Source organism: Ovis aries, chromosome 13, assembly GCF_016772045.2.
Source record: "Ovis aries strain OAR_USU_Benz2616 breed Rambouillet chromosome 13, ARS-UI_Ramb_v3.0, whole genome shotgun sequence".
NCBI lineage: Eukaryota > Metazoa > Chordata > Mammalia > Artiodactyla > Bovidae > Ovis > Ovis aries.
Genome location: NC_056066.1, coordinates 51,099,983 through 51,112,622, shown reverse-complemented (window position 1 = coordinate 51,112,622; position 12,640 = coordinate 51,099,983). Strand labels below are relative to the sequence as shown.

The window sequence follows — 12,640 nt, the reverse complement described above, 5'->3', positions numbered from 1 at the left end:
CATGCCCTTAGGAGGCAGTGACCAAAACCATCCAAAAGGAAAAGGAATACTAGAAGGCAAAATGGTTGTCTGAGGAGGATTTACAAATAGCAGAGGAAAGAAGAGAAGTGAAAGGCAAAGGAGAAAGGGAAAGATATACCAAACAATGCAAAATTTCAGAGAATAGAAAAGGAGAGATAAGAAGGCCTTCTTAAATGAACAATACAAAGAAATAGAGGGAAATAATAGAATGGGAAAGACTAGAGCTCTCTTCAAGAAAATTGGAGATATTAAGGAAACATTTCATGCAAGGATGGGCATGATAAAGGACAGAAATGGTAAGGAAGGACCTAACAGAAGCAGAAGAGATTAAGAAGAGGCAGCAAGAATATACAGAACCATGCAGAATGAATATACAGAAGAATATACAGAATATAAGACCAAAAGGGTCTTAATGACCTGGATAACCACAATGGTGTGGTCACTCACCTAGAGCCAGACATCCTGGAGTGTGAAGTCAAGTGGGCCTTAGGAAGGATTCAGTTCAGTTCAGTTCAGCTGCTCAGTCATGTCTGACTCTTTACGACCCCATGGACTGCAGCAACACCAGGCTTCCCTGTTCACCAGCAACTCCTGGAACTTGCTCAAACTCATGTCCATTGAGTCGGTGATGCCATCCAACCATTTCAACCTTTGTCATCCCCTTCTGCCTTCAATGTTTCCCAGCGTCAGGGTCTTTTCCAGTGAGTCAGTTCTTCGCATCAGGTGGCCACAGTATTGGAGCTTCAGCTTCAACATCAGTCCTTCCAATGATTGAATATTCAGGACTGATTGCCTTTAGGATTGACTGGTAGAAAGCATTAAACAAACAAAGCTAGCAGAGGTGACAGAATTCCAGCTGAGCTATTTCAAATCTTAAAAGATGATGCTGTTAAAGTGCTGCACTCAGTATACCTGCAAATTTGGAAAACTCAGCAGTGGCCATAAGACTGGAAAAAAATTTCATTCCAATCCCAAAGAAGGACAATGGCAAAGAATGATCAAACTGCTGCACAACTGTGTGCATTTCACAAGCTGGCAAGGTTATACTCAACATCCTTCAAGCTAGGCTTCAGCAGTATATGAACTGAGAACTTCCAGATGTACAAGCTAGGTTTAGAAAAGGCAGGGGAACCAGAGATAAAATTTCCAGCATTCACTGGATTGTGCAGAAAGCAAAGCAATTCCAGAAAAATATCTACTTCTGCTTCATTCATTACGCTATCGTCTTTGACTTTGTGGATCACAACAAACTGGAAAATTCTCAAAGAGATTAGAGTACCAGATCACCTCACCTGTCTCCTGAGAACCTGTATTCAGGTCAATAAGTAACAGAACTGGACATAGACAAATGGACTGGTTCAAAGTTTGAAAAGTATTATGACAATGCTGTATATTGTCAGCTTGCTTATTCAATTTATATGCAGAGTACATCATACAAAATGCCAGGCTGGATGAATCATAAGCTGGAATCAAGATTGCCAGCAGAAATAGCAAAAACCTCAGGTATGCAAGTGATATCACTCTAATGGTAGAAAGCAAAAAGGAACTAAGGAGCCTCTTGATGAAAGTGAAAAGGAGAGTGAAAAAGCTGGCTTGAGATGCAACATTCAAAAAACTAAGATCATGGCATCCAGTCTCATAACTTCATGGTAAATAGGAAGGGAAAAAGTGGAAACAGTGACAGATTTTTATTTTCTTGGGCTCCAAAATCACTGCAGATGGTGACTGCAGCTATGAAATTAAAAGATGCTTATTCCTTGGAAGGAAAGGACAAACCTAGACAGCTATTAAAAAGCAGAGACATCACTTTGCCAACAAAGGTCCGTATGTTCAAAGCTATGGTTCTTCCAGTAGTCATGTATGGATGTAAAAGTTGGACCATAAAGAAAGCTGAGCGCTGAAGAAGTGGTGCTTTCGAACTGTGGTGTTGGAGAAGGTTCTTGAGAGTCCCTTGGACAGCAAGATCAAACTAGTCAACCCTAAAGGAAATAAACCCTGAATATTCATTGGAAGGACTGATGCTGAAACTGAAGCTCCAATACTTTGGCTACGTGATGTGAAGAGCTGACTCACTGGAAAAAATCCTGATGTTGGGAAAGATTGAAGGCAGGAGAAGAAGGGGAACACAGAGGATGAGATAGTTAGATAGCATTGCTGATTCAATAGACATGAATTTGAGCAACTCACAGAGATAATGGAGGACAGAGTAGCCTGGAGTGCTGCAGTCCATGGGATGGCAAAGATTCATCCACAACTTAGCAACTGAACAACAGCAGCATCTAACAGAAACCCCACATGGCAGTTGAACAAATAAATATATGTGTTCTTCATTCAGCAAGAAGTTTCTGCAGTCTTTGGGGACCCAGGCCCCTTACTGTCTCACTGTCTCAGCACCTTGCTTTGACCTTGGGAGCACAAGTTGGCCTATGACACAAGTTACCAAAAGTTGAAAATGGCATCTGAGCCTGCTATACTTACTTTGACACCACCTCCATCTTGGTCACCCCTGACCTCCAGAAGCTCAGGCCAGCTTCTCACTGCTGTCTCCTCCATGTACCTCACACTAGCCTGGGACCTGAGTGGACTCACTCCCTGAGGAGTGGACTGAGGCCAGAATAGTGTTTTCCAGATGTCAGTTGGCCCCCAGCAAACAGTGCCCTCGGTCAGCTCTTTGCTGTAATCAGCTGGCAGACATGAGTCCTGGCTGAGAGTGATAGGGACCAGGAACTGAGCCAATATCCTCCCAGTCTATTGGCTGAGGCCCCACTATCTCTGGGATTGTCCCTCCACATACACAAATATTTACACATTGCATCTGTGACCAGAATGCCCACATGCTCTGGCCAGCACCCAGGCCATCTCCTCTAGCTTCCCTTCCCTGCCTCTTTGCCTGAATCCTATGGCCAGAGGAGGCCCGTCTGCACACCAGGTTCTCTGCCTGAGCTGCGCTGCCCTTCTTTCTTCAGTCACCAAGGAGTGTGTTTGGGTTGCCTGCAGGTCGACCTTGTGTTTGGCCCTGGTGACTGAAACTGGGGATCACAGCCAGGGTGTGTCCCATAGGAGACATCAGCACCCTAGGCAGACCCTCACAGTGGGTGTAAAAGGGACAGCAGACCGCTAATGGGCAGTCTAGAAGGAAGGCGTCCCCTAAGTTTTGGTCTGAGTACCTTTTGAAGGGCTAATAAAGGGGAGGAAAGGGCAGGCCAGGCAGAGGGAATCACCAGTGTAGGGTTCTGAGGCACAGAGCACATCTGGGTAGGTTGCAGCCGTTGACCTGCCGAGAAGTAAAATGATTATGTGTCGGGAGGTAGGGGGCTGGGGAGACCAGGGCAAGCCACATGGCCCAGAGAAGTCTTCCAGGGCCCCAAACACTTCTAAGCCAAGACTCCAATAGGGAAGTACTTACACACACACACACGTGCACACGCGCCTTTTAACATATATTTATTTGGCTTCACCAGGGCTTAGCTGTGGCACACAGGATCTTCCAATGCTTTGGCATGTCCACTCAGTTGGAGCACATGAGATCTAGTTTCCTAACCAGGGATGGAACCCAGCCCCCCGCATTAGGAACACCGAGTCTTGGCCACTAGATCACCAGAGAAGTCCCTTATATATACTTTTGATAGCCTCCCTCAAAGAGGGGGCAAGGAAGAAGCTTGATAGAGGCAGGAGTGTGAAAGGAAAAATTAATCGGTCTATAAAATCCTATGGGGCTTCACTGGGGCCCAGTAAATTGACTGAACTGTCAGTGACAGATAGCTGGAGATGGGATTGGGACCAGTTTTAACCGGCCCACTCCAAGTCAAACCCTAATCTTCCCGCCCCCGCACTCCCCACCCCAAGCCCTAGTCTTAACCCATCAGAGGAACACAGAACACAGAAGCCCTGCTCCCTGAACTTCCTAACTATGCTTATTTTCCCCCAAGGCTTCATTCTCTGGGCCAAAGTCCAGCAACCTGAATTTTAACAGGTGCCCCCAAGATTCACTGGGGCTTCCCTAGTGGCTCAGACGGTAAAGAATCTGCCTGCAACGCGGGAGTCCTGGTTTCGATCCCTGGGTTGGCAAGATCCCCTGGAGGAGGACATGACAACCCACTCCAGTATTCTTGCCTGAAGAATCCCAATGGACAGAGGAGTCTGGCAGGCTACAGTCCATGGGGTCGCAAAGAGTCGGACAGGACTGAGCGACTAAGCACACACACATCGCGGATTCCCACGCGCGTGGGCCAGTTTGAGATCCACTGCCCTGCACCTTCAGACCCTGCCTCTTCCGGAAGCTCCACGAGCCGGGTCGCTACGCCCCCTCGCGGCCGCCGGGGAAAATGGCCTGGGACTCGGCTGGTGTAGGACTACCAGTGGGAGCCTCGCGTACTCAGTCAGCGAGTGACCAGCATAGGCCGCACAGTGAACTCGCGGCTAGGGGTCTTTGTCAGACAGTGCAAGTCGCCTACACCCCGCCCTCGGAGCGCATCTCCGGAAATGAGACCTCGCACACCCTAAGAATGTCACGCTCTGACGCGCGCCCGCTATTGGCGTGCGCAGGCGCCCAGGTGCAGCCGCCATTTTGCCCCTTTACCCGAGGGACTTGGCCCGTTATTAGAAGTTTGCAGGCACGAAAGGAAAGGTGAGTACCACGCTTTGAGGACAGCGGCCCGCGGTTGCGGTGCACACTCAGTCCGCCCCACCCCGCCCCACACAGTTGGTTAGCTGGGGGCAAGCAACTACAACCCCCCAGATGCACTGCGCCTCGGGGTTGCGCGAGGCCCGTGGCGAAGGTTGATGACGTAATCTTCTCGTGGCTAGAGGGTCATGGGAGGTCAGCTCAGGTCTTCGGGCTCCGGTTTTAAAGCGCCTTCTGGAACCTTCATTTTTAACAGGTTTAAACTGACGATCTATTTACCCTTAGTCACAGATCCCTGCTACCTTTCAATCCCGGGCTGGTCACTTAGCCAGTCAGACATCATTATTTCTATTTCATGGTCTTTGTTTTGACGTGATCTCAGGCTTACAAATTTCAAGACTGAAAGAAACCTTTTATAAAATTTCTTCTATAAACTTTTTATAAAGAAGTCCTGTATACGTAATATTCTAATTCAGTTTTTTGCAGATATGATGCTCCTTCACCTGTGTATTTAGAAGTACTTAAGTGTGTATTTTCTAAAAACAAGGACATTCCCCTACATTCAAAACCAGGTAATATTGATCAAGACGATTCTTTAACCTGTAATCCATATTTAAATGCTTCCAGGTATCCTAATAATGCTGTAATTTGAAGCTACCTATTTCTCTGCCAGGGTTGTATTCTTCTGTCCTGTGTCTTTGGCCTTCTTCAGTCTGGAACATCTCTTCAGTGTCCCTTTACTCTGATAACTTAACAGTTTTAAAAATTCCTGGCCAGCAGTTTGTAGATTTGACTTCGGGGTTGTCCAGGATATCTTAGCCACTAGACTCTGTTGTGGGCAGAGGTGCTGGCCAGAGCTGGGCATGTGTCTTGGGTGGCTAAGGAGGACCAGTGGCCAGCCGCACTGCCCTCCAGACGGAGCTAGGCCAAATGCTTTCTGTGCATTTGCTGGGGTCATACACTCATCTCACTGAAGTGTCTGACTTCTCTGTGTCATCATCCCAGAGCCATGGTCCACGCCTTCCTCATCCACACCCTGCGGGCCGCCAAGGCTGAGGAGGGCTTTTGCCGAGTGCTCTACTCCTGCTTCTTCGGTGCCGAGAATTCACCCAATGACTCACAGCCACACGGTGCTGAGAGGGACAGACTTCTCCGAAAGGAGCAGATTTTGGCAGTGGCCAGGTAACCACACCATCCATCCCAGGCCCAGGGCTTCCTGGTCAGTGATTATGATAGTTTTTCTGGGAAGGCAGAGAAACAGGAGGACTAAGAAGCAGAGAGAAAGTTTTTAGAATAGTGCTTTCAAAGAGTCTTCCCTGTTGTTCACAAGTATTACATGAAAAGGGGTTAAAGAAATAATGCTATTATCATGATTATTTATTATAGTTATTTAGCATTTACTATAACTTTTTTGTAGTTAATATTATTTAGCCTGTATGTAGTAAGCATTTTATGTTCTGAGTATTTCATGTATATGAACTCATTTTATCTTTGAAACAGTAATTTGAGGTAGATATATTATTCCCATTTTACAGATGAGTATATAGTGAGTTAAAGGAATTTGAAGATTACAGATGAGCTATAGAGAGTCTAGAAAGTGAAAGAGTTGGGTTTTGAGTGTAAACAGTACAGATTAAACATGCTTTGCGTGCAGGACTTTACAGGGCCCTTAGTGTGCCTTTAAGCTTTATGAATCCCTAAAGAGGAGAGAGAATGTAGTTTGTGGGAATCTGCACCAAAGGCCTCCTGAAAGCCTGGGATCCAGAGAGTATACAGTTGGGAAACACTGTTCCAGATTGGCTAGCTGGCCTGGGACCTTTTCCTCCCAGACCCAGACTGAACCAACAGGTGCCAGAGTCTCCTGGCCCCTCTGCATTTTGGGTGGAGGGTTAACACTGGGACAACCCTGGGCCAGCCTCTTGTTACCTCTTTGTTTCTCTGGGCCTCCTCCCCTTTATGTGGCACAGAAAACCGAACAGATGTCTTTAAGAGCAGCCTGTACATGGCCCAGATTGAAAGGTGATTTCATGAGAGGTCAGAGGGTGATTTCAAAAGCCTGGATGTCCAAGGGGAAGGTTTTTCTTTTCTATTTGGAGAAGGCTTCAGGATGGAGTGACGGTGCGGAGTTTACAGAAATCCTGGGTTGGATGTAGCTTACACTCCACTTCTCATCTCTTATTGAGATGTTGAGGAGGCTTCTGTGAATCAGTTAGGGGAGGGATCTTCTTCCTCTGATGCCCCTTCCCAGCCCAAGGAGCTGTATTCAGTGCCTGCCTTCTCTTGGTTGCATAGAGTGAAATGGTTCAGGACCTGGAGGCTGGAGCCTAAATTCCTATCTGGGCTCATGCTTTCTGTACTGTGGCCCTGGGCAGGGTCACTGCACTTAGTCTTTCCAGGGCTCAGTCTCTACATCTAGTTAGGGGGATAATGGCAGCTCCTAGCTCCAGGGGTGATCCTGAGGATGACAAGTCCATGACCCACCTGTTTTCCATAGGCAGGTGGAGTCCATGTTCCAGCTGCAGCAGCAGGCGTGTGGCCGGCATGCTGTGGACCTGCAGCCCCAGTCCTCAGATGACCCGGTTGCCCTTCATGAGGCCCCATGTGGGGTCTTCCGCCTGGCGCCAGGGGACCCTTTCCAGGAGCCTCGGACAGTGGTGTGGCTAGGCGTGCTCTCTATAGGCTTTGCCCTGGTGCTGGATACTCACGAGAACCTGCTGCTGGTGGAGAGCACTCTTCGATTGCTGGCTCGCCTTCTCCTTGACCACCTCCGACTGCTGGTTCCAGGAGGTGCCAACCTCTTGCTGAGGGCTGACCTCATCGAGGGCATCCTCACCCGCTTCTTGCCCCATGGTCAGCTCCTCTTCCTCAATGACCAGTTTGTCCAGGGTCTAGAGAAAGAATTCAGTGCTGCCTGGTCCCACTGACCCACACCGGGATGGGAGTCCTCACAAGGTCAAGGAGATGGTGTTAAAGGGACGCACAGTCAGGTAAAGTTTGGCATCTGCCTCCTCCTTCCCAGCCTGCTCTCAGCTCTGGCGTACTGCCACACTCGGAACAAATGGATGGGACAAGCTGGCAGAAAAGGGGTCTGGGGAGAGGGTAGAGAGGCGGAATCACAGAACATCCTGTGCCTGGAGCTACCTTGTGACTTCTTCAGACCTCCGCATTGGGCCAGCCCTGTTTGTTCTTGACCCCATTTTTCCCCATCCCTGCCAGCCAGCCCCCAGTCCACCAGTCCCTAGTGCTGGGGTAGTAAGGAACAGCTACTTGGAATTCAGCCCACTTTCTTCTTCTAAACCCATTGTCATCACAGTGCAAAAGGAGTCTCTTGAGACTTTCAGAGTTGGGGAGCTGGCCTCTGCCTTTGCACCTACTTAGGCACCATCATCAAGGATTTTGTTTGTGGGTGTCCAGCCCTGCTGCAGTTCACAGAGTGAGTTGTTCAGCAGAGAGGCTCCATAACTCCTTTAGAGCCAGCCCATGCCCACCAGCAGTCTGGGAAGAGAAGGTGGTGTCAGGTGGATGTTAGAGATCTGATGATGTTGTTTTCATTTTGAATTAAAAACACCGAGTATATGATTTCACCTTCTGTTTGTGTGAGTTTGATCAATGCACGTCTCCTGTACTACCCTGAGTTGGGTATCTGAGCCTTTGTGGTCAAGTATGTCCTCAGGAGGCTTCTTGGGAGGTCTCCACCTCTTGTCCTTCTTATCACCTCTGTCTCCTTATATGCCTCCTTTGGATGGTAGCACTTGCTTCCTCTACTACAATGTGGTGAGTTGGTGTGGATCCCTGAGGAGGAGCTCCTGAGACAGGATTAGGTACAAGCAGTTTATGTTGGAGGTGATCACAGAAAGCCCTGGAAGGGGAGGCAGATTATGTGTTAAGAAGAGTAGTTAGGGGGCTTAGTGCATCAAGTGCTTCTGGGGCCCAGTGAACAACAGTTGCCTCTGAATGACCTCACCTAAGGGTTGAAGGACTGTGGTTGTTTGCCTGGAGTTCCCTTCCATTTGATTGTGAGGTGCTCCCAGGGGCAAATTCCGTGGTTCTTTCTATACCAACAAAAAGCCACTGGGCCTACGCTATGGTCAGGCCCAAAAAGTTAAGGGGGGAGGCTACCCAGCTGCTGTAAGGGAGACTTTACTCAGCAGTTCCTAGTGATGGTTTAAGATGATTCAGTGGAGGTCTTCCTTGGTGGTCCAGTGTTTAAGACTCCGTCCTCTTAAGGGTTCAATCCTTGGTCAGGGAACTAGATCCCACATGCCACAGATAAGACCTGGCACAGCCAAATAAATAATTTTTTTTTAAAGAGTATGAACATTATCTCTCAACTTAATGAACACCTATTACACAAATGATTCAATTGGACAAAACTTCAGTTACATCTATTTTCTTTTCTTTTCTTTTTTTTTTAGTTACATCTATTTTCATGATCTACTTGTGACCTGTGAGGTTTGGCTTTCCTACATGGGCAGAATGGGCCCCTCTAACGTGGTCAGTCTGCAGGTGTGGGCCCAGTCTCATGTTTACCAAATGTCAGTTGCCCTTTGGCACCCAGGAAGGACCCACCAATATTCGTTTAGGAGGCAGCATTTGTAGTTGGAGTTTTGCCCTTCCAAGTGGAGCCAAGGCCATCAGCCATGCCATGCCTTCCACTACCACCATCACTGTTGGGACAAGGCCATGTTCTCCACCCTAGGGTGCCACAAGTTATGTTCTGACCTTGAAGCCCTAAAGGGATCCCAGTATGTATCTGCGGCAAGCTATGCCATTGGAAATGTCTCAGAGGCCCCCGTTGTGACACCCCTGCCCCTCCCCTCCAAGCTGGTGGTCCTGGTGGAGTGGCTATATTCTTACAAAAACAGGCCCTTTCGACTTTGGTTTAGGGCTCAAGCTTGGCTGGCCTGAAACTTTTCTGCCTATTTTTCAAACTGAACTTGAGGATGAGTTGTTGTTTAGTTGCTAAGTCATGTCTGACTCTTTTGTCATCCACAGTCTGCAGCATGCCAGGCTTCTCTGTCCTCCATTGTCTCCTGGAGTTTGCTCAAACTCATCTCCATTGTGTTGATGATGCTGTCTAACCATCTCATCCTCTGTCGCCCCTTCTCCTGCCCTAAGTCTTTCCCAGCATCCATTCCATGAGTCAGCTCTTCACATCACATAGCCAAAATATTGGAGCTTCAGCATCAGTCCTTCCAATGAATATTCAGGGTTGATTTCTTTAGGACTGACTGGTTTGATATCCTTGCTGTCCAAGGGACTCTCAAGAGTCTTCTCCAGCACCACAGTTTGAAAGCATCAATTTTTCAGTGCTCATCCTTCTTTATGGTCCAACTCACATCTGTACATGACTACTGGAAGAACCATAGCTTTGAACATACGGACCTTTGTTGGCAAAGTGATGTCTCTGCTTTTTAATAGCTGTCTAGGTTTGTCATAGCTTTCCTTCCAAGGAGTAAGCATGTTGAGTTTTAAGCCAGCTTTTACACTCTCCTCTTATCACCTTCATCAAGAGGCTCTTTGGTTCTTTTCTGCTTTCTGCCATTAGGGTGCTATCATCTGCATATCTGAGGTTGTTTATATTTCTGCTGGCAATCTTGATTCCAGCTTATGATTCATCCAGCCTGGCATTTCACATAATGTACTCTGCATATAAGTTAAATAAGCAAGGTGACAGAGTACAGCCTTAACTTACTCCTTTCCCAAATTTGAACCAGTCCTTTATTCTATGTTGGGTTCTAACTGTTGCTTCTTGACCTACATACAGGTTTCTCAGGAGGCAGGTAAGGTGGTCTGGTATTCTCATCTTTAAGAATTTTTTACAGTTTGTTGTGATCCACACAGTCAAAGGCTTTAGTCATAGTCAATGAAGCAGAAGTAGATGTTCTTCTAGAACTCTCTTACTTTTTCCATAATCCAGCAGATGTTGGCAATTTGATCTCTGGTTCCTCTGCCTTTTCTAAATCCAGCTTGTACATCTGTAAGTTCTAGGTTCATGTACTGTTGAAGCCTAGCTTGAAGGATTTTGAGCATTACCTTGCTAGCATGTGAAATGAGTGCAGTTGTACAGTAGTTTGAATATTTTTTGCCATTCCCCTTCTTTGGGATTGTAATGAAAGCTGAAATAAAAACCTTTTCCAGTCCTATGGTCATTGCTGACTTTTCCAAGGTTGCTGGCATATTGAGTACAGAACTTTAACAGCATCATTTTTTTTTAGGATTTGAAATAGCTCAGTTGGAATTCCATCATCTCCGCTAGCTTTGTTCATAGTAATGCTTCCTAAGGCCCACTTGACTTCACACTCCAGGATGTCTGGCTCTTAAGTGAGTGACCACACCATGAGGATGAGAGTGAGACCTTCTTCTCCAAGAAGCTGTGGGAAGTTGGGGTTAGGTGAGGCTTCTGGTGTTGGTTCCCATCAGGTAGAGGAAACTGATATACAGAGAACGACAGAGGTGAGACACATCTGTAAGGTCACTGAGTCCTTGGTTTCTGTTCAAGATGTCCAGTTAGTATTAGGATTTTCTTAATCATGCAAGTTTGTCCAGCGCACTTTCTGTATATTCCCACTTTTGCCCCAGGACTTCTGAGCTGGGTTTCCACCACAACTTTTGCTTGCTTCACTTTCATCGAGCCTACCTTGGACCTGACACTCTGCTAGGTGCTATGCAAGGTGAAAGATGACTGGCTTAGATTTTGATTGGGATTGCCTTGAATAGAGGTGGATGAAGCTGGGAAGAACTGAGATCTTGACGGCACTGAGTCTTTTATCCGTGAATAGGGAATATCTCACTACTTATTTACTTCTTAGATTTAAAAAAAAAATTACTTGGCTAAATTATTTGACTGTCAGATCTTTGTTGCGGGACCCAGGATCCTCGTTTCATCATGAGGGATCTTTCTTTTCGGTGCATGGACTCCAGCTGTGATGTGTAGGCTCTCTAGTTGTGTTGAATGGGCTCAGTAATTGCAGTGTATGGGTTTAGTTGCTCTCTGACATGTGGGATCTTAGTTCCCTGGTCAGGGATTGAACCCACATCCCCTGCATTGCAACTGGACTACCAGGGAAGTCCCAGGTCTTTGATTCTGTCATCATAGTTTTCTTCAAGGAGATCTTGTACATATTTTGTTAGACTTATACTTAAGTATTTCATTTTGGAGTGTTAATGTAAATGGTAATTATTCATTTAAAAAATATTATTGAAGACCCTATTACCTGAGAAGCTGTGGGAAGCTGGGGTATTAGATGAGGCTTGTGGTGTTGGTTCCCATCAGGTTGATTTACAGTGTTGCATTAGTTTCTGGTGTACACCAAAGTGGTTCAGTTATATATATCTGTTCATAGATATTTAGGTTGCTTCCATGTCTTGGCAATTGTAAATAGTGCTGCTGGGAACATAGGGGTACATGTTTCTTTTCACACTAAGTTTTCTCTGGATATACACCCAGGAGTGGGATTGCTGGATCATATGGTAACGCTGTTTTTAGTGTTTAGGGGAACTTCCACACTGTTTTCCATTTGTGTGTGCTCAGTTGCGTATGACTCTTGGTGACCCCACAGACTGTAGCCCGTAAGGCTCCTCTATCGATGGCTACAACTTTGCTGTGATTGTTTATTAGTTCCAAGAGTCTTTTGGTTGATTCTTACAGATTTTCTTCATAGACAATCACATCAAATGCTAACAAATACAGTTTTATTTCTTCCTTCCCAGTTTACTTTGGGGTCCCCCGGTGGCTCAGTCAGTAAAAAATCCCCTGCAATGCAGGAGTCACAGGAGACGCAGGTTCAGTGGCTCAGTCAGGAAGATCCCCTGGAGGAGGGCATGGCAACCCGCTCTGTACTCTTGCCAGGAAACTTCCATAGTCCATAAGGTTGCAAAGAGTCGGACATGACGGAAGCGACTGAGCACACACTATTTACTTACCTTTTATTTCCTTTTCTTATCTTATTGCATTCCTTGCCTTGTTCCTGATCTTAGTGGGAAAGCTGGTTT

At 46.7% G+C, this 12,640-nt stretch overlaps 1 protein-coding gene across 5 annotated transcripts; it reads left to right on the top strand.

The window, feature by feature from the left end:
• The first annotated feature begins 4,619 nt into the window (after nt 1-4,619).
• Nucleotides 4,620-8,229, top strand: AP5S1 (adaptor related protein complex 5 subunit sigma 1). Of its 5 annotated transcripts, none has more exons than XM_012188716.3 (4): nt 4,620-4,648; nt 5,132-5,217; nt 5,651-5,827; nt 7,140-8,229. In XM_012188716.3, the coding sequence occupies exons 3-4, from the start codon at nt 5,655-5,657 to the stop codon at nt 7,567-7,569; spliced, it is 603 nt and encodes a 200-aa protein (XP_012044106.1). In that variant the 5' UTR covers nt 4,620-4,648; nt 5,132-5,217; nt 5,651-5,654; the 3' UTR covers nt 7,570-8,229. The 5 variants fall into 5 exon arrangements, with proteins under 5 accessions (XP_012044106.1, XP_004014410.1, XP_012044108.1 ...); XM_004014361.4 differs by having other exon boundaries at nt 5,122-5,217; XM_012188718.3 differs by having other exon boundaries at nt 4,620-4,901.
• Nucleotides 8,230-12,640: the final 4,411 nt, after the last annotated feature.